General features: G+C 36.6%; 1 protein-coding gene across 6 annotated transcripts in view; it reads right to left on the bottom strand.

Annotated features, from left to right (window-relative positions):
- The window catches only part of REPS1 (RALBP1 associated Eps domain containing 1), an 82,432-nt gene that overhangs the window by 29,870 nt on the left and 31,351 nt on the right, over positions 1–21,211 (bottom strand). For 5 of the 6 annotated variants that reach the window (XM_059400834.1, XM_059400831.1, XM_059400830.1 and 2 more), the window contains exons 2-8: positions 9,401–9,524; positions 7,709–7,905; positions 7,426–7,579; positions 6,769–6,899; positions 6,092–6,254; positions 5,747–5,810; positions 4,453–4,607 (exon numbers count right to left, since the gene is read on the bottom strand). In XM_059400834.1, the coding sequence (XP_059256817.1) occupies positions 4,453–4,607; positions 5,747–5,810; positions 6,092–6,254; positions 6,769–6,899; positions 7,426–7,579; positions 7,709–7,905; positions 9,401–9,524 (988 nt within the window). The remainder of the gene's footprint in view (positions 1–4,452; positions 4,608–5,746; positions 5,811–6,091; positions 6,255–6,768; positions 6,900–7,425; positions 7,580–7,708; positions 7,906–9,400; positions 9,525–21,211) is intronic. The other variant, XM_059400832.1, reaches the window with a different exon arrangement.

Consider the following 21,211-nt stretch of genomic DNA (forward strand, 5'->3'; position numbering starts at 1 on the left):
GATTGTACTTGGTGAAAAGAGTTATCTCCATGTGTTGTTTGTGTTGGCTTTTCTATGCTAAAAGTTTCAGGATGAACAGAAAACTCAACAGTGATTTTAGCACAAGTTAGTCTCAAGTATGGATTTTTGGTAAACTATTCATAAAAACTCTGTGGCTTTTAACAATATTCCTATCAGAAAGCCTGCAAGGAGTTTTAGGACCCACATTATATACCATATCTGCAACAATGAAACATGCTCCAATTTACTATGTGAAGAAGTGATGATGGAGAAAGAGACAGAATAGGGAACAATTCCTCTTCCGCTCTGAGCATCTCAAGCAGACATTACTGATTTGCTCGTGAGTACTGGGTTATAAAGACAGGAAAGAGTTTTAAAAACAAATGGCTCAGCTATTTAGTCATTTCAAAAATGTGAACGCCTACCTAAATATTCAGTTTGCACCCTACTAGGTGCTAAAACCTAATGTACAAGACTGATTCAGTTACTACCCACTTGGATCCTCCAGGCTAGTTTGAGAGAAAGAGATTTACCAAATAATCACAAAAGCTGTGTGTCAAATAGCAACTGTGCTCCAAAGCAGAATCTCTGTGAACTGAGTTGAAGTATACAGCATCTAAGTATGTTTGGTTTTGTCCTTTTAAGATATAGCGTGTTGTGGCATATTAGCAGGTCACTCTGTTTTTTTTTAAGTAGATAACCATTCTTAGAAGATGAACATTCTTTCTTGAATAACAGCTTCAGAAAGGTGTTTCCTTAGATGAATTCTGGTATGCTCTTTTTTTTTTTGGTAAGACAATAAAAACAAAGTCTCCCTTTGTATTTACTCTAGCTGCCAAATTCAGTGCTGATCTTAAATATTAAATATTTCAGTGCAGGCCCAAATAAGCACTCTACCTATGAACATTAGTTGTTCTGTTTTATCGCTATTTAATCCTATGAACCTGGTCAAATAATTTTCGAAAAATTATAAATCTCCTCAAACCATGTTTACATGCCTACAGAAAGCCTAGTCTGGTTACTTCAAGGGGCTGTAATTCAAGTCACTCAAGTCACCACTAGTCACCACTACTATTTATTTTTTGATAAGTTATTTAAATTGCCAATACAGAATACCTGCAGAGCTAATATTTTAGTATGTCCCAACATCACAAACTTATAGTAACAGTTATATTTCAAAGATAGAAATGTGTTAAAAATATCCTACTTTAAAAGTGGCACACTTAACATTAATTCACTTAATAATTTATTTGCTGACCAATTAATTAAGTACACCCCTGGCAAAGTGCTATATGTCCTTAGGATACTACAATGAGTATGATGCATTTCCTTTTTTTTTTAAGGGGCTCAGTGAGGTACCAGAAAGAGGAAAAAAAGAACAAGATTCAGTGTGATGTGTGCCATAATAAGCAGCATGTAAGTGATGTTGCAAGAGATCACAGAAAACAGAAGGTAACATATGCCTGTCAGTCAGAAAGCCTCCAAAGGGGGAATGACTAAAATAAATTCTCAGATCAACCAAAAGAAACCATTTGGGTATGTCCCTTTTAGTATCTAAACTTCTAAAGTGAACTTCTAAAAACACAGCTATCTTAAATTACTTTTGTGGATACTGATGGATCCACAGTGTCACGCAATAATTTCTACATTCAAAGGACTTTGTGGACTGTGAGCCTCAGCCTTATCAGAGGTAGGTAAAAAAAGATTAATCAGTTCCTCCCACCCCAAAATTAGCAGAACTCTAAATTTATCATTTGTAAGTAGGCAAAGCAGATCTGAATTTAATATTGTGTAGTCAAATGTTTATAATAAATTCGATCAGAAAAACCACATAGTATTATGTTGGAATGGGAAAAAATTATTTGATCTTTGGGAACCTTTAAAAAGTTAAATTAGAGCAACAGTGTACAGATAAATGCAGGCAAAACAACCCGTGTCTCTTGGCTAAACAGACTTAACAGATGTTAAAAAAAAAAAAAAAAAGAATGCCCATAAACGAAATTCTTCAATCATGAGCCCTAAAATTCAGTCCATAGACCAAGTTTACGAAGACCCAGAATTTATTTAAATTAAAAACAAAAAACAATGTGGTGCCTCGGTGACTCAGTCAGTTAAAAAGTATCTGCTTTGGCTCAGGTCACGATTTTAGTTAGGGATCTGGGACAGACCCCAGGAGCCCAGGCCTCCAGCTCCCTGTTCAGCAGGGAGTCTGCTTCTGCCTTGCCCTCTGCCCCTCCCTCCCCAACTCATGCTCTTTCATTCTCTTTCTCAAATAAATAAAATCTTTAAAAACAAAACAAAACAAATTCCACTGACTACATGCAATAGCCAGATTTACCAATCTGAATGCAACAGATAACAGGTTCAGACAAGTCTCTAGAGAATAACGTAACAGAATAAACTTGACTTATTTTCTTGTATTAGTATGCTATCAGTTTTCAAAGAATTAACGTCAAGAAAAATTCCAAATACAAGGCCCAATTTTTAAAACGATATACCAAGTACAAAGCTACTAAATTTCTTTCCCCTTTGGCTACTATCAAATAAGCTAGACACAATTCTTTTCATTCATTTCTTAATTGGGTAAATCAAAGTACTGTGAAGCAAAATTACCAACAAAAATACTTAGCTCTCAGCTCAAGTTAGAAGATACCTAATAACTACCTGAAATGATTGGGAAAATCCTAGGATTCTCATAAGATAATGTTCTAAAAAACATAAAATCAATGCTAAAGTCTGGAATCAATTTATTCATTGATAAAAGGTCAGTGTACAATTCAGGTCCTGAAACATGAATGGCATCAAATCCACATTTCAGGTGGAGAAACAGAAGGAAAAAACAGAGTAAGTGGTCAGAACTTGCCCAGGGTCACAGGAGTAATTGGCAAAACTAGAAGCAGATTCAGATTCCTAACACCAAGGATACTGTTCTCTTTGTGACATTCATAACATGCATATGATTCCTTCTGTATGATTTAGGCAATAAGGTCAGATTATGTGTCTTTCTGGGTTAAATAGACACTACCTAATAGATGAAGGCTCTTTTGAGAGCCAAATTCTGTTTTAATTTTTCTTTTAAAAGTATAAAATTCCTTCTATCATAACATCCAAAAGAAAACTGACATAAGAAAACTGAAAATGGTAGTTTTTAATTAGGCTCATTAAGAATTTAACATTAAGATTTCCTTTATTCATTCTGAATTTTACTCATTTCTTTACCCTTTAAAAGTTCTGCTTCCTTTTAAAGAAAGTTACCAGTTAATATGGGCATTTACAAAAGCATTCTTGTAAACATGGTAACAAAAACAGCACTATCTATAATCAAACACAAAATTTCCAGATTTCTTTAGTCAGAAGAAAAGAGTTGGGCTTTTGAAAGGAAAATGCTTGCACATTGCATTGGTCTTATGATAAACCAGGCACAGTCCTTCAACGAATTAAGATGCATTCAATGGAAAAATGTTGATAATGCAGACAGGCTACCTTGCCCACCCCAGACGATATATAATGCAATTATAGGGTGGCAAACAAACGGATACTGTGAAATGTTCTCCAAATCTCAGGAAGTCAAAAGTTAAACCGAAATAGTGGCATATATTATTTGTCTCTTTAAAACTGACTAAACAGGGATGCCTGAGTGGCTCAGTCAGTTAAGCATCTGTCTTCTTTTTAGGTCATGGTCCCAGATTCTAGAACTGAGTCCTGCATCAGGCTCCCTACTCAGCCAAGAGCCTGCTTTGCCCTCTGCCTGCCACTTCCCTTGCTTGTGCTCTGTCTCTCTTTCTCTGACAAATAAATAAAATCTTTTTAAAAATAAATAAATAAAACAAACCATTAATTCAAGTTCAGCCTATAGAGCATATTCAGATGGCAAACCTACTTACTCTTAATGAAATGTCTATGTTCTTAAGTCGTTTTTTTTTTTTTTTCGTTTTAAGATTTTATTTATTTGATAGAGACACAGCGAGAGGGGGAACACAAGCAGGGGCAGTGGGAGAGGGAGAAGTAGGCTTCCCGCCAAGCAGGGAGCCCGATTCGGGGCTCGATCCCAAGACCATGGGATCATGACCTGAGCTGAAGGCAGATGCTTAACGACTGAGCCACCCAGGCACTCCTGTGTTCTTACGTTTTAACAACTATCCTGATTTTGCTCTAAGAATTGTGTTGAGGTGTCTGGATAGCTCAGTTGGTTGAACATCTGACTCCTGGTTTTGGTTCAGGTCATGATCTTGGGATCATGGGACTGGCCCTAAATGGGCTTTGTGGTCAGCACAGAATCTGCTTGAGATTCTCCCCCTCTCCCTACTCACACACTCTCTCTCTCACTCTCTCTGTCTTGCAAATAAATAAAATCTTAAAATAAAATAAATAAAATCTTAAAAAAGGAAAAAAAGAATCAAGTGCTATGTTTATCAAGGCCTGTAACCAGGTCCCTTCAGCTCCCGATCTTACCTGCTGAGTCCTCCAAATCAATCAGTTTGGGCATTAGGCTTTCAGGGAGTTTTTCTGGTAAGTCATAGCCATTCTTCCTAGCAACTACCAGATGAAAAGCAGCACAAAACTCATCCAGTGTCAATGCTCCATCTTTATCAAAGTCTGAAAGTTCCCTAGAAGACAAACTTACTATAAATATAATCATCTGCTTTGGATCTCTTTATGTCTCAAAAAGAAGCAAAAGAAACCCTTTTCCAGGAAAAGTACAAAAAAATTTTTTTAAATCCCATAGATGGGAAGAAGTATAAAAAAGTGAATACAGAAAACTGACTGCAAAATGTAGGCAGTGGGCATATGGACATTCAAGGCACAATTCCTTAAACTTTTCTGAATACTTGAAATTCTTATAATAGAATGCTAAAAAACAGCTTAAATAAGTAAAACCACCAAAAAATGAACTTTAATCCATATGCATTTTTAAGTAACAGGATTTAAAGGCACGCCTATTTAGTAAGTCACTGAAAATTTTAAAACCTTCATTTTTATTATCAAAGTTACATGTATCTACTTTAAAGCATCCAAAAGAATTATAAGGCTTGATATTAAAAAAAAAAAAATAGCCCCCCATTCTTCCACTTTCTAGATGCAGAAGCAACCATTCTTGTATTTAACACATAACACTAGAAATAGCATGTATACCTTGCTAGTTCTTGATTTTTCAGTTTAGGCATTATCCATCTTTCTTCTACTATGGCACTCTATGCTACTAAAAACTCTACTAATGAAATAATTTAAAGTAGAAATAATATTTATGTTTATCTGAGAATTGTTTTTTAAAAGTAATTTGTGATTATAATTTGTTTAGACTGACTAATTCCAACTACATAGCAGCTATCCAAAGACTGGATTTAAGTGGGAGCTAAGCACTGTTCTTAAGCTCATGACTTAGGATAGGTATAGGTATAGCTAATAGTATGGGTAATACTTAATAGGTATAAGCTTGTTAAAAACCAGATGGGCTACATATAACCATGAATGAACCAATTAGCTTTTATTCCAAGCATTATGCTAGCAATAAGAAACAGTGGATACAACTTAAAGAATTTTAGCATTTTTTAATGAACCACTGTACTGGCATCACTTATTTCTTTTCCAGAGAGTGAGACAAAGCTGACCATTACTGAGTTCTTTGAGAACATATTCTTGAAAAGGTTACTCTAATGGTTTATCTTTTAAGGTTTGAAAATCTACTTGCTGGAAGCTCCTCTGAAACAACCCATATTACACAACTGATATGAAATACCACACTTACCAAATGTGAGAAAGTTCAAGAATAGGAAGTTTTGATTTTGTAAAAAACTCTTTAGCTGCAGATCCTGAAATATTAAAACAGTGTTGTTTAATGTTATGCTGAACTTACACACCCAAGAATAAAATGTGAGGTTAAGAGTCTTAAGACTTTTATCATTGTGGCAAAAGGTAGGAACCTTAACATGTGTGTATGTCATGTTTTCTTCTCCAGTGATTATAAACTCTTTAGATAAACAATTTGAGAATTATCATTTATAATCTCCGACCAATAAAACCATGCCTTTGAAATTATGAAATTGAGACTCTATCCTGTCCCATCCAGAAGAATTTGTTTTTAACAACTCACCTGGAATAAATCCGTTTAGATCAGGCTGAATGGTTTTAAACTGATTTACATAATACTGTCTTTGTTCATCTGTTATTTTCCAGGGATCATCGTAACTACTGGATTGCCTACGAATTTCATTGGCAGTTGTAGCTGATGCTACAGTTCGTACTGTTGTCTGGTCCTGTAATGAAACATTTATTTCCTCAGTACAGTATCTATCTATATAATTATATGGACCAAGATTGCTAGGTTATTTATCTTTGAAATTAAAACTTACTTTTTTTGGATGTTTAAAATATAAGAAGTCTTCACAAAGTCATCACCAAACCACATATTTGTTATAATCAGGTTACTGAATGTTTCTGCACAATGATTATAAGTGCGTAAAATGATAGCAGTGTGTAAGCAACAGAAAATTATGAAAAATGTGCTAAGAAAGCCAAGCAAATATATTCGTAGGCGCAGAAAACTTTCAAAACTTCGTTGAATAATTAGAAAGAAAATCAGCCAAAACTTTTATTGAAACATTCCACTGATAACAGACTTTCGGACACAGAGCAGAGTTTTGTGTTCTATAAAGAGTGAACTTGCATTTACAAAATTTGCAATAGCAAAATATATATTAAAAAAAAAAATGACTGCAGCAATACTCTGAATGAAGCAAACGAAAATGCAATACCAATAAAATGTCACACCTGGACAGAAGCAGGATGCATGGTTAAAAGAGTACTGGTTGGTGGAGTATCTGCAAAACTGACCCAAGTTTCTTGCGGTGGAGGTGGAGGTGGAGAGTGCCCCGACCACACTGCGTCAGCAGCAGCAGAACCTGGAAAGAGAATGGTGCAGGCTCACTTCTAGAGACATGCAGGCTCACTTCTAGAGAAAAAAACAGTTACCAGGTTTGTACTATAACTCCTCATACACGTATTATAAATGTTTTCTTTCAAACTCTAACTTTGAAGAAATGTTAATGATTTCCAAAGTGAATGTCTTCTGTCCACTTAAAATTATACCTCTTTTAAACTGTTACTGTGCTTTCCTTGTCAATACTGGAACTAATATAATATATACCTTATATTCTGGGAAAGCATTATTTATTAGTTTCATCTTCAGAGAATCTGGCATCTATAAACTTTTGTCTAAGCATCACATGAATAAGTAAATGCAATTACCATTGTTCAAAGTGATGCATCTGCTTACAAACTTTCATGGTTGGCTTTTGCTTCTAATTAAGGTGCTTAATTTATAATTAAAAATTGCCTTGGAGGCAACTCTTAAAGGAATAGTATCACGTTTCCTTCAATTTACCACCCTTAATAAATAACCGTCACTTCTAAAGAATTTCAAAATACCTGATTGTGCTTCCCCAAAGGGAGACCAAAATGGCCCAGGTCCTGCAAGAGGCCTCTCGCTATTTCCCCCACTGGGGTGACGGCTGTGCTTCCTCCATGTGTGTGGAGAAGTTGGTGGGGACTGCTGGGGTGAAACTACTGGGGATGCAGGTTCCTGGAGAGAATATTATTAAGACTTAAAATTTTTTAAGGTGACATTTTCATTAGTAAGATATCATTAAATGCTTTATTGTAAACATCTGTACAGGCCATCAACTGGTAACACGTTCAAGCACATGAATACCTGCTGATCTGTAGCTGTACGAGGCTGGACAGTATCATGGCTTACAGATCCCTTTTTCACTTGTCCTCTTCCAGGTGGTGGGGGAATTACACCGGAATAAGACCCTTGATTTTCAGAATCTGAAGAATATGAGGCTGCATGGCGAGATTCCTGTTCATTCTTTGAAGCAACAAATCTTGGCAGAGGAAGGTCCTTTACTGTTAACCACAGAAATAATTATTACTTTAAAATGAAAAAGAGCACACGTTAAAACTGAAATATGAATTAGGTATTAGAAAGAATTTTTAAAAAATGGATACAGACACATATGTTTACCACTCCCTTTCACTGTTTAGGGAGACTCTAACCTAGAAAGTAGTAGAACACTAAACTGTCCTTCTAAAGGCAATAACAATAGCTATAATAAATATCCTATCTGGCTCTGTGCTTGCAACTAAGGCAACAAGGTGCCAAGGTCACTGACAGTAACTGACAAGGGTCTGAAGCCAGGACAGTCTGACCTGAAGGTCTAGACAATTTCTTTTCTGCTCATACTGATTCTCTTTAGATGTTAGAGCTCAGCTGTTAAGGAGAGAATATATCACTAGATTGAGACTAATCTAGACACTTCACGGCACAAATTCCTGAAAATATTTTACTGTTCCCCTACCAACACCATGGTACAAGGCATGATAGCTGTTCACTTTAATCTGGCTTGTGACATTTTTAATAAACAGAGAAGAAAGAAAACCAAGAACTTCTTTGCAGATCAATTATAGATCAGTCACACCTTTAGAATAGAAAACACAGAAGCAGAATTTTTAGCAGAAAGTATACTTCCCTTCACCATGACTATCTTCATCTCTCTTGAATCTCCATACTAAGGAGTTGGAAATACTAAGCTTATTCAATATTTATGTAAAAGAATTCAAAATTATTTGAAAAGAATTCATATTCTCAATTCTAGAAGAATGATTTGAGGCAAAACAGAGGTCCAAAATGAAAACCTCACATTGACCAATAAACTGAACCTGGTGCTTAAAACTATTTATAAAAATTTCAACATTACAGAAAGCCTCAAGTTTTCTCTTTCCTCTTTTCCCTATGACAACCACAGAACTCTGCATTTAAATGCTACCTTTATAGAATTTCTACTGACTTCGGCATCAATATGCCTCCCAATCACAGAAAAACTAATTATCCTAGGTGACACTTCTAAGGTAGTCAAGTGTCTGTGTGTAGGTTTTAGTCTGCCAATATTTAACCTTTGTCTCTATCCAAATCAGAAAGTTTTGGTTAACTTTCTAATTTCAAATGCAGTCTTCCCAAACAAAAAACCACGAAGAATTATGTGCTTTTATATGTATTAGAAAAGAAGAAAATAAGGAAGGCACATAAGAAGGTGGTCAGTCACTACAATCCATCATTTATTTTGATAAAATTATTCACCCAAAATCTCTCTAAGCAACTTTTAGTGAATTCTGAAAAATCACCACCATTAACAATTGTTACATGACCATCAAATATGTATTAAGTACATACACACCATAACAGGTTTAAGACAGAGATATTTTTCTAATACTCACCAATGAACCAATGAATGAAGCTAGAGAGAATGCGAAAATGTCAGGAAGACTCAACAATTTTACTGACTATTTCGTTTGTGAGCATAAGTCTATTTTCATTTCAGCTACTAATGTATTCCATATTTACCTGAATTTATACTTTCCACTCTTAAAGGGAAACCAGACTGGGCAACAGCTACAAGTTTCAAAGCGATATAGAACTGACTTCTTCCAAAATAACCAAGTCTTGTTGCACCACAAAGCTCCATAATCTATAAAAGAACACAATGTTAATATTAAGTTTTATGATACTAATTCTCCAAATAAGCAGGTATTTAACTTCTGTTTATAATTTCTCCAAAATACACAGCTGACACGTGGTATATTACACTCAAATGATGACCAGCTTCCTCACGTTTCAGGTTTATGAGTCTGAAAATAAAAAGGCACTGACCTTATAATAAGAAGGCTATGGTTCTTCGACTTGGTAAAATCCATATGATAAAGAAATTTTATTTTATTAGAATGACTATTTTCTCTTGAGAGTTCTATTTTTCAGAAACAATGTATCATCTACTTTTCATAAACACTATGCATACAACAGGGCCAAAAATTTCTGCAACTAATAGATTATTATGCAGCCATTTTAAATAATAGTCATAAAATGACACAGTAAGTGGAAAAAAGTAGGATACCTACTTTAAACACAAAATCACAAACACATAAAAATACAAACATAAAACACAAAACACAAATCTGAAAAAAATCAGAGATATACAAATCTATCAGCCATTTTGTTAGGAGAGATTAAGAACAGGGTTTTTCCTTTTATTTCCCAGATTGTATTTAATGTGGCTATACTACTTTCCCTTAAAACAATTTTTGTTTTGCATTTTTTAAAAAGATTTTATTTATGTATTTGACAGAGAGAAATCACAAGTAGGCAGAGAGGCAGGCAGGTGGCGGGGGGGGGGGGGGGGGGGCCCCCTGCTGGGCAGAGAGCTGGATGTGGGGTTCAATCCCAGGACCCTGGGATCATGACCTGAGCCACAGGCAGAGGCTTTAACCCACTGAGCCACCCAGGTGCCCCTGCTTTGCATTTTTAAAGCACGAAGGTCTTCAAGGATCTACACCCTCATTCCAGTCATTTGACAAGTATTTCTAGACTGGCTATGACAAATACGTGACAGACTAGAAAAAAGCAGCTTCAGTTAGGAAATTAAATGACAACTGCAAAAGTTGGAATAATGTCTACTGTACAGACATTATAATCTCAAAATAAACACTAAGTATCCTTGTCTTACCTTCTCAAATGATACAAATTCCTGTAGAAAGGGAGCATATTTGCCTCTTTTCTTTTTCATGAAACACTCAAAGATTAGGGTACCTAGATGTTAGGTAACAATTCACAAGTATTTACTAGAATTGCAAAAAAGCACCCACAAACAGTTAAGCAATGTGTCACAATCACAATAACCACAAGAGAAGACATTTTTATGTTGATTGATCAGCAATGGAGAAAGTTCCTGATTCTGCCACTAAGGGGCATCACTTCAGTGTAAATTTAAAGGGCAAGGAGGATAAAAGGCCAGGTTCATACTAGGGAACTAGGAGGAAAATGAGGGTAAGAGTTAAGAAGGCCACATAGCCTTGAAAGATGTGCAGGCATTTTGTTTTGATTTCTGTCCCTTTCCACGATTCTTTTCTGCCCACTTGGTACCCTGTAAAGGATTATTACACATCTCAGATACTTCTGCTTATAAAATAAGTCTAAAATATGCCCTGTATCTATGTTTGATAAAGGGAAGACCTCAAAGGAAATCACAGGTAATTGCTTTGTTTATAACGTGTTTCAGGCATCAGTCAGAAGGAGATGCCGAAGGAACAGAAGTGCAGAGGAGGGAGTTCAGAAGAAGGGAGCATGTTGTGAAGATGTGCTCCACAACTGAACCAGACAAGCCAGGTGATGACTAAAGCTAAGGGAGTAAATGAGACTGCCTGCAAGCCCAGAGCAGGGAAAGGGAACGGTGGAGAACATCAAAACCTAAGAGTATGTGTAAAAAGGAGCCTATGAAAGAAGCAGTGGGAAAAAGTACCAGCATAAGGAGGAAATCAAGGGTGGAAAGCGGTTCTGGAAGGTGGGAACAAACCTTAAAGAAAATCATTATTGCACATACAAATTCATGTACAAAGATGTTCACAGCAAGAAGCAACCTAAACTTAACACAAGAACAAAACAGATACAGTTGATTATTAAACAAGCACATAATGCCATAACCATACAACAGTTAAAACTCACTGCTTACAGTATTAATGTTATGGAAACAAAAAGCAAGATACAAAGCTAGCATATGAAAGTATAATCCCAGTTTCATTAAGATATGTACATATAACTGGTAGAGAATATGCCAGTGATTATTTCTGGGTACTGAGATTAAGGGATTTTTCTAGTTTTTCTTTATATGAGTCTGTATCTACTACCAAAAATATTTTATATTATTTAGCCAGAAAACTAATAACTTCCAAACAAAAGAATTAGTGGGGCCAAATGAAAAAGGAAAGAAAACATACTCTATTTTATGATTAGGAGATCTTTGCCACTTAAGCACTAGTACAGATGTAGGAGGGTAAAATCTCATTTGCAATGGATTAAGGAATAAACATGAGGACTGTAGTGGAGAAAGACAGGTTAGCACGCTTGGCTCTCAGAGAAAGTAAGTTTAGAGAACAATCTTGATTCTCCTAAGTCTCAGAGCTAGCCAGTGGAAGAACTGGCTCAAGAAGCCAGGTCCTTTGATTACAAACCCAAAGCTCTTTCTAAGGGGCTTGCGGGCCGGGGGGGTGGGGTGCGGGGGTGGGGAGGTGCTGCGTAGAAAAGCAAGAAGGGATACTATCTTTCTATGCTATCAGATGTAACAAAATTCTAAGTCGCCCTGTCAGGAAAGGGGAATGAGATTTTGAAAAAGGAGATAAAAGGGCTCAAAGGCAAAATATTTGCAGTTATTTCTCTATAACTAATCCTGGCTACATCATCTACAGAACTCACTTTGTGGCCCAAGTCAGGCATATGTGTCACTGATGTCTATCTTTCCGAGCTATACCAATTAGAGAGGCACTAGCTTTTGAAACAGCAGAGGCGGAAAGGAGCTGTAACATACAAACTTACAAAAACGATCCCTGATGAAACAGTATCAGGTTTGATTTATCATCACAACCTTGTGAATTAGACAAAATTTGTCTCTTAAAAAATATGTGGAATAATTCCTAGAAGCAGAGCACTGGACCAAAGTATACATATACTTAAAAATGCATTCACTATTGCCATTGCCTTTCAAAAGGTTATTGAAATTTTTTCTCCCACTATTAATATGAGAGTGTTTTTTTTCATATTTCTCCAGTAACCTGAAAAGACTACTCACACACATACATGGAGTTTTTGACTACATGTATTACACAGTTTCATACAGCTATTCCTTACTTTAGTTTTTATAATATTCAAATATATGATATAGGGGTACCTGGGGGCTCAACTGGTTAAGCACCTGCCTTTGACTCAGGTCATTATCTCAGGGTCCCAGGAGCTGCCTGAATCAGGCTCCCTGCTAGGCAAGGAGCCTGCTTCTCCCTCTCCCTCTGCTCCCCACCCCCCACCCGCCAACATGCCCTCTCTTGTTCTTTCTATGCTATCAGATGTAACAAAATTCTAAGTCGCCCTGTCAGGAAAGGGGAATGAGATTTTGTTCTCTCTCTTGCTAACAAATAAATAAAATCTTTTTAAAATAAATAATAGAATTAATAAATATTTGATAGATTTATTAGCCCAGCCCTCAATGGTTGTTTTTTTTTTTCTTGTTTAGAATTTACTGGAATATTCTCATATTGCTTATTTCTCCAAATACTCTTTAAAATCATTTATCAAAATAAACAGATTTTAACTGGAATGGCAATATATCCTAACTTTAACAAGATCACCTCCAGTGTTCTACCATTAAGCCTGATATTGGCTAACACTCTGCAACACCTTTGTTACGTTAAGAAACTATTCAGCTATAGGGAGTCTGGGTGGCTCAGTCAGTTAAGCATCCAACTCTTGATTTCAGCTAAGGTCAAGAGATGGAGGGGCGCCTGGGTGGCTCAGTGGGTTAAGCCGCTGCCTTCAGCTCAGGTCATGATCTCAGGGTCTTGGGATCGAGTCCCACATCGGGCTCTCTGCTCAGCAGGGGGCCTGCTTCCCTTCCTCTCTCTGTGATCTCTTCCCTTCCTCTCTCCTACTGTGATCTCTCTCTGTCAAAATAAATAAATAAAATCTTTAAAAAAAAAAAAAAAAGAGATGGAGCCTCAGGTGGAGCTTTGTGCTGGATGTGGACCCTACTTAAGATTCTCTCTCCCTCTCTCTGCCCCTCCCCTGAGTGCGCACAAGCATGTGCTCCCCTCCTCAATAAAAGAAAGAAAGAATGAATGAAATATTTTTAAAAAGAAAAACTATTCAGCAAGTTCCACTCCCTCTCCCTCTGCGCCTACCCCCAATCTGTGTGCATGGTATGCTCTCTCTCTCTCAATGAATGAATGAATGAATGAAATATTTTTAAAAAGGAAGAAAACTATTCAGCTAGTTCCACCTGTCTAAGAGCTTTGTTTGGGGTTTTGTGTTTTCAAAAACCACAAACATATTAATTTTATTGTGTGTACTTTGGAGCAGAAAATTAAAAGGTCATAATTTTTCTCCTTGGTCTATTAATATTCATAATTCTTTTTTTTTTAATTTTTAAAAAAGATTTTATTTATTTGACAGACAAAGATCACAAGTAGGCAGAGAAGCAGAGAGAGAGGAGGAAGCAGGTTCCCTGCTGAGCAGAGAGCCGGATGCAGGGCTCGATTCCAGGACCCTGGGATCATGACCTGAGCCAAAGGTAGAGGCTTGAACCCACTGAACCACCCAGGCGCCCCAATATTCATAATTCTATTAACAGAATTCGTAACACCAAACCATCTTTTGATCCCTAAAATGAATTTCATTTAGTCATGGTGTATATTACTGTTTCAAATAATATTTATAAAATTTTAACCACAATCTTAAAATGATTAGGCCCACAGAAACACAAGAAAACAAGAACCCCAAAACCCCTATCTATACCTGAAAGGTTTGGAAACAGTGCTCTATTGGCTTTGTAAACAGAACAAACAAGTTTTACTCTTCTCCTCTCTGCTCCGAAATACTTTAAATAGATTTAAAACCATATGTTCCAGAAAGATTCAGAAGAATTCACCTATGACATGGGCTGAGCAGTTATCTCTGATGTGTGTCTCACCTTCTTACAGGTCAGGTGGAATGAACCAGCTTAGTCTATCTTTAAAATGTTTGATAATTTCCTAGAAATCATTTATCACCTCCAAATTTTGAAATTTATTATTAATTCAGCATATTCAAAGTAGTCTCACTTTTAAAATTATCTTTCTATGGTAACTTGCTCTTAGTCTGAATTATGTGTATTTATGAGCATGCGTGCACAGCTGCCTAATGTTGAGAATCACTTAAAGCCCCTGTTAGGATATGGATTCCCAGACCTCCCCCATTAGATTGTAATTTTCCTAGGAAACCCAGGACCAGCTAGTGTTGCTGGTATACTACCAATGGCTACTGAAAACCATTAAGCTTTATTTTCATAACATTGTAAAATGTACATGTTCATGGTAAAATAAATAAATGGTATTTAAGGATATGAACTTAAAAATTCCTACAATCTCCATCAGAATAACAACTTTTTTCATATGTTCTTCCCATCTTTTCCACATGTGTTCAAATAAATGAGTGCACATACTTAACATATACTTTTTACACATATAGGGTCATACTGTAAATGACTCTTTTCATACAATATTACTTGAAGATCTTTTTATATCAGCATAGGTCTTTTTCATTTTTTTTTATATAGCATTCCATGCATGGACATGCCTATTACAAATTAATCAATCCCCTGCTGATAGACATGGGTTTTTCTAGCTTTCTATTACAAATAATGCTGTAAGCATTTCCACACATGTATCCTAGTGCACTTGTAGAACTGTAGGACAAATTTCTAGAAACAGAATACACTTTAAAATAGAACACAGTCAAGTACTCCAAAAAAACTCTGAATGACTGTACCATCTTACTGACCAGCAAAGAACTTGGTTAGCTATGTGGTCTGAGACAGAAGAGAGAAGGGCTGAAAGTTTTCATTAATTTTATTGGCTTCACAAGGATATCAATCCTAAATAAGTCAGCATTGACTTTTTTCCCCTGAATACTCTGTTCCATAATACTTATCAAAAGCCACTAACTTCCAGGAAGAAAAGGTAAACTAGATTATAGTTCATTTTAATACCTATAGAGATCAACGTGGTTAGGGAATCATTCTGTATCATATAGTACTTGAGCAAGTTTTATTACTTTACTGTGTCCGAATTTCCTTCTATGTTAACTGGGGGAAATAATATACTACCTCTTCTGATTGCTGTGAGCATTCAATGAGGCTGTATTTAATAAAACACTAAAGTGTCTGGTCCACAATATAATTATTATTTTTTATTTACTCCTGATCATAATGCTCTTTATTCAGAGACTTGAGAGACTAAGTCATTATTGAAAACCACATTTTCCTGAGAGCTAAGAGTTAATGCCTTTAAGCCTCAAAGTGCGTTTTATTATAATTTTTTATTGAAAGTTTTCTAAAATATAGGATGCTTTCAAGCCTTCATAAGTATTTTGAAGTTCTTGTTTAAGACAATACACTGAGCACAGGAAATTACCTCCTCTCTGTTCAGGAATCTTATTAAAATGAGAGTAAGGAAATAAATCCACAAAAATTAGTAAGAGAGAAGAAGGGGAATCAATGAACAGGCAGGAAATCTCAACAAATGTTAGCAATCAGAAAGCAGATGGAGTCATGCCTAATAGAGTAGGTGGAAAAAAATCAGTGCCAACAATACCTACAGAGAAGAATTTGCCCCATAAAATCCAGGGACTCGCCTGGGTGGCTCAGTGGATTAAGCCGCTGCCTTCGGCTCAGGTCATGATATCAGTGTCCTGGGATGGAGCCCCGCATCGGGCTCTCTGCTCTGCAGGAAGCAGGCTTGCTTCCCCTTCTCTCTCTGCCTGTCTGCCTACTTGTGATTTCTCTGTCAAATAAATAAATAAAATCTTTAAAAAATAAAATAAAATAAAATAAAATCCAGGGACTCACCTAAAAATGGTATGCAGGGGTATGCCTGGAGTGAGACCAGGTATGACTAAGGGTAAGATTGGGAGAGAGATCAAGATCCCTATCTGTACAGCTGCTCGCTGAATATTAGCAACCAGACTTTACCCTCCAAATATAAATAAACAAAAAACTGGAAGTTATATCTCTAAAGAAATCTAGGGAAGTACTAGGTCAGCTGATGCGGACAAGGGCTGCTGTCCCAGAGAAAAGCTCCTATTTCTAGCATTTAGTAATCCAGTAAGAGTCAGCATCTGGCCCACTCCTTCCTTTTTTTTTTTTTTTTTTTAAATTTTAAAGATTTTATTTATTTATTTGATAGAGAGAGAGAGACACACACACAGTGAGAGAGGGAACACAACCAGGAGGAGTGGGAGGGAGAGAAGCAGGCTACGCTGTGCAGGGAGCCCTGATGGCAGAGCTCAATTTTAGGACCCTGGGATCATGACCTGAGCTGAAGCCAGATGCTTAACGACTGAGCCACTCAAGTGTCCCTGGTCCACTCCTTCCAAAGGAAGGCAGTCTTTTAAGGAACTAAATGCAAGAACAAAGAGCTCAGTTATTCTATTGTTGCATTAAATATAAACAGGTTACCAGAGATCAATAAGCAACCAAGGAAAACCTACATAATGAAAGAAAACTGTCAAATTTAAAAAGAGGAAAAACCTCTCAGAGAAATATAGAATTCAAGAGAGAAAGAGCACTTAAAAATACTCTAGTGAGTATCCTCTGACAGATTTAACATAGTAATGCATCCATAAAACAATAACAGGATACTATGAAAAAGGAACAACCAAAGAATAAGATATCTAGAGATACACAGAGTTCAATGGAAATACTAGAAGATAGAGAAAAATTTCTCCAGAAGGAGGAAGGGGCAAGGTGAATTAGAAAATGAGAGAAAAACAGCATTAATTTGGAAGACTAACATTTTTATTAAATGAGGTCTACAAAAAAATGCAGAGAAAACAGAGAACTCATAATTATAGAACAAGAGATTTTCCCCAAATCTAAAGACACAAGCTTTCAGTCTACTGAGGGCTCAACACAATGGGCTAAGGAATTCCTAAACACATTACTGTGAAGCTTCAGAACAGCAAGGATAAAACGAAGATCCTCAGAGCATCCAGAATATGTGTAAATGAAGTGGAGAAGGGGGAGAGGTACTGATCACTGAGAAGAAATACTAACTGGACTGGAATCAGACTTCTCATCAGTTAACACTGAATCAGAAAACAACAAAGAAACACCCTCAAGTTTCTAAGAAAAAATTCTTTTTTTTTTTTTTTAAGATTTTATTTATTTATTTGACAGAGATCACAAGTAGGCAGAGAGGCAGGCAGGCAGAGAGAGAGGAAGGGAAGCAGGCTCCCCGCCAAGCAGACAGCCCAATGCAGGGCTCGAGCCCGCTGGGATCATGACCTGAGCTGAAGGCAGCTGAACCACCCAGGCACACCGAAAAAATTATTTTCAACCTAGCATTCTGTATCCAAACTAGCATGAAGATGATGGAAAGAGCACTTTCGTGAATGCAGATCTAAATAAAGTTTATCTCCTATGAACTCTTTCTTGAGAAAACATTTGAGGATATTTTTCAGCAAAATTTAGAGACAGAGCCTCCAGAAAAAAGCAGCTAAGCATCAAGAAAACAGGGAAATAAGGCTGCAGGATGACAGCTATACAAATGACCTGGAGAGGAACCAGTCCAAATTAGAGCAGAATGACAGAAAGCTCCAAGAAGATTTCAGAAAAAACAAAAGGGAAGGAATGGATACAAAGGCAAACAGGGTTGGGGGGGAGGGGAGATGATCCAGGGTCCTCGGATGGAGCCCCGCACCCTAAGCAGGAAGCCTGCTTCTCTCTCTCCCTCTGCCTGCCCCTCCCCTTGCTTGTGTGCTCTCTCTCTGTCGAATAAATAAAATTCTAAAAAAACAAAACAAAACAAAACATAGTACTATAGTACTGGATCTGCACTAAAAATATTTATGTCTTCATAATGTAGACACACTTTGCTTTTCAACTTTTAGATTCAATCTAAAGTCAAAACATATTAAATTAAGAATTATGATTTTAGAACAAGGTGCATATATTCTCAGTACTGAATATGTAAAAGTATAGCTAACAAGTTCAGAGAGAAGGATAAGAAAGCTGAAGGGAAAAAGGCATGGACTTCTGGGTTTTGGTCTAGTACATAAGAAGCTTAGAAATCAACACTCCGTCCTAACAAGCAAAAAGCTAAACAGACTAAAAAACCAGGAACTCTTCTTAGATCTGTGAGAAAAGTCAGGTCACAGAGCAAACTGCCGCCCCTGAAACTGGAGACCAACACAAGGCAAATACAGAGAATCACAACTTACTGGAGGCAAAACCCATCAGCATCAACTTCCTTGAAACCCAAGATGAAATACAGGAAAGTGGAAGGAGAGGAAATTGTTGCACTTTTCATAAAGCCCTTATAATCCTTGGTTTTTTTAATCCTATGCAGATATTATTTTGATGAAAACAAAAATGTATTTTTGAAGGATCTAATAAGCAGACTCATATTTTTAGCAATACAGGTTTTATAAACAAATTAGTATATTATACTATATTACAGTTATATATTCAAAGCCCCTAAGAAAAAGTGGAATGTTTTTCTTCACCTAATGAACTAATACTATTCACAGAGTTTTTGTTTTCTCCTGTTCTTTTTAATCATTTGTGACTTGTTCTCTGTTGCCAAGCTCTTTCTTTTACTCTATCAGCAGGCTTTCTAGTTGCTGGCCTTCTGCCTTGCACACCATGGCTTAGAAATAGAACCAACCTTTTAAAACTGTATAAAAACAAGAATAAATAGCTCTTTAATAATAACTCAAAGAGCTCACCAAAGAGCAAAGAACACGAGTATTTTTTTACTTCCAGATATACAAATACAGTGGTGGTGGTACGTTTGTTGGTAGGGGAGGGGCATTAACATTTATTGAGAACACATAATGCTAATCACAGTCCTAATTACTCAAAGTCTTCCCCATCTAATCCTAAAAATAATGTGGCAGAATTGCTATTACTATCATTTTAAAGAGGAAGAAAGAATCAGACTGGCCAAGTAACAAAGGCCAGAGGGCCTAAACGGCAGAGCTATAATTCAAAGTTATGCCTTTAATCTTCCACCAAGACATGCTGTACATTGTCCTTTTCCCAGGATAATGTTGGCTTCCTCAGGGCAAGCACCCTCACTAGCTGCTAAAGCATGTCTTACAGCCCAGAGTACCTAGAACATAGTAACTACAAAAAAGCAGTGTAAATGTGTAAGAGAGGCTCTTACATCCTAGGCTCAAAACAGGAGGTATGGGAATGCCAGCAACAATAAAGGTATATAGAAGTTGTTTCTTATTTGAAATGAAAAAAGATCAAAGTAGATGCCAAATTACATATCTGAGCTTGAACCCATGAGCTGAATTACAAAATATAAAAACTCAGAAAAACAGAATGAGAATTATATTGAAACTAGATAATATGGAGAAGCATCTTATAGAAAGCCACCTATATTCTCCCCAAGATGAAATTTTATGCATGTTTAATACAGTTGACTCTAGAACAACACAGGGATTAGGAGAGCCAAACCCCCACACAGTCAAAAATACACTTAAACTTCTGACTTCCCAAAAACTTAACTAAAAATCTACTGTGGACCAGAAGCCTCACCAATAACATGAAGTTGATTAACACATATTTTCTATGTTAAATGTTTATGCTTTGTATTTTTGCAATAAAGTAAGCTAGAGAAAGGAAAATGTTAAGAAAACCATAAGAGAAAAAAATTTACAATACTGTGCCTGTGTTAATCAAAAAAAATGTATAAGTGAACCCACTCAATTCAAACCCATATTGTTCAAGGGTCAACTGTACAATAAAACAGAATAGAAAATAAGATTCTCCCTTTAGAGCACCTGGGTGGTTCAGTCCATTAAATGACTGCCTCGGCTCAGGGCATGATCCCAGGGTCTTGGGATCAAGCCCCGTCTGGGGCTCCCTGCTCAGCAGTAGCCAGCTTCTCCTTCTACCCCTCCCCCTGCTTTTGCTCTCTCTTTCACATGCTCTCAAATACGTAACTGAAATTTTCAAGGAAAAAAAAAAAAGATCCTCTCTTTATAGTCATTATCAGGTTAAAAATGAGGTGACTCTATTGCTTTCATTTTTTGGTTAAATGTGACTGAATCAGTGGCAAAGCTGACTATATTTTTGCTGGCCTGAAAGCCCAGGGAGCTTGGTCTACATGTATGCACTACACTGGCTACCAATCAGTGTCATTGTCTTGTTCCAGTAACTTGTTAGACTAGTCCCTACACCTCTAAGACTCATTAGCTTTACTAACATGGGAATATCTATAATGAAGATTCATTTACTAGAGAAATTAAAGTAGGAAAAGTAGGGAACAATTACACTCAGAGTACCTATCATTAGGAAGGCTGTTTACTTGTTATCATACTTAATGATCAAACAATTCTCTAATATTGGCTACCATTATCCTCAGTTAATAGGAAAGGAAACTGAGGCTAATAAGTGGTAGAGCCAGGATTCAAAGCCTTATTAGTCTAAGTCCAAAGCTCTCTGTTCCCAATTGTCTCCAAGGCATAGCTAAACAGAACTCTTTAACATTGGCATGCTTATGGAGCAGTAGTTCCAAAAATGTATTTCAAAGAACAGCAGTCAAGTTGAAGACTTGGGAGCTGAGTAAGTTG

The sequence above is a fragment of the Mustela nigripes genome, chromosome 5 (genome assembly GCF_022355385.1).
Source record: "Mustela nigripes isolate SB6536 chromosome 5, MUSNIG.SB6536, whole genome shotgun sequence".
NCBI lineage: Eukaryota > Metazoa > Chordata > Mammalia > Carnivora > Mustelidae > Mustela > Mustela nigripes.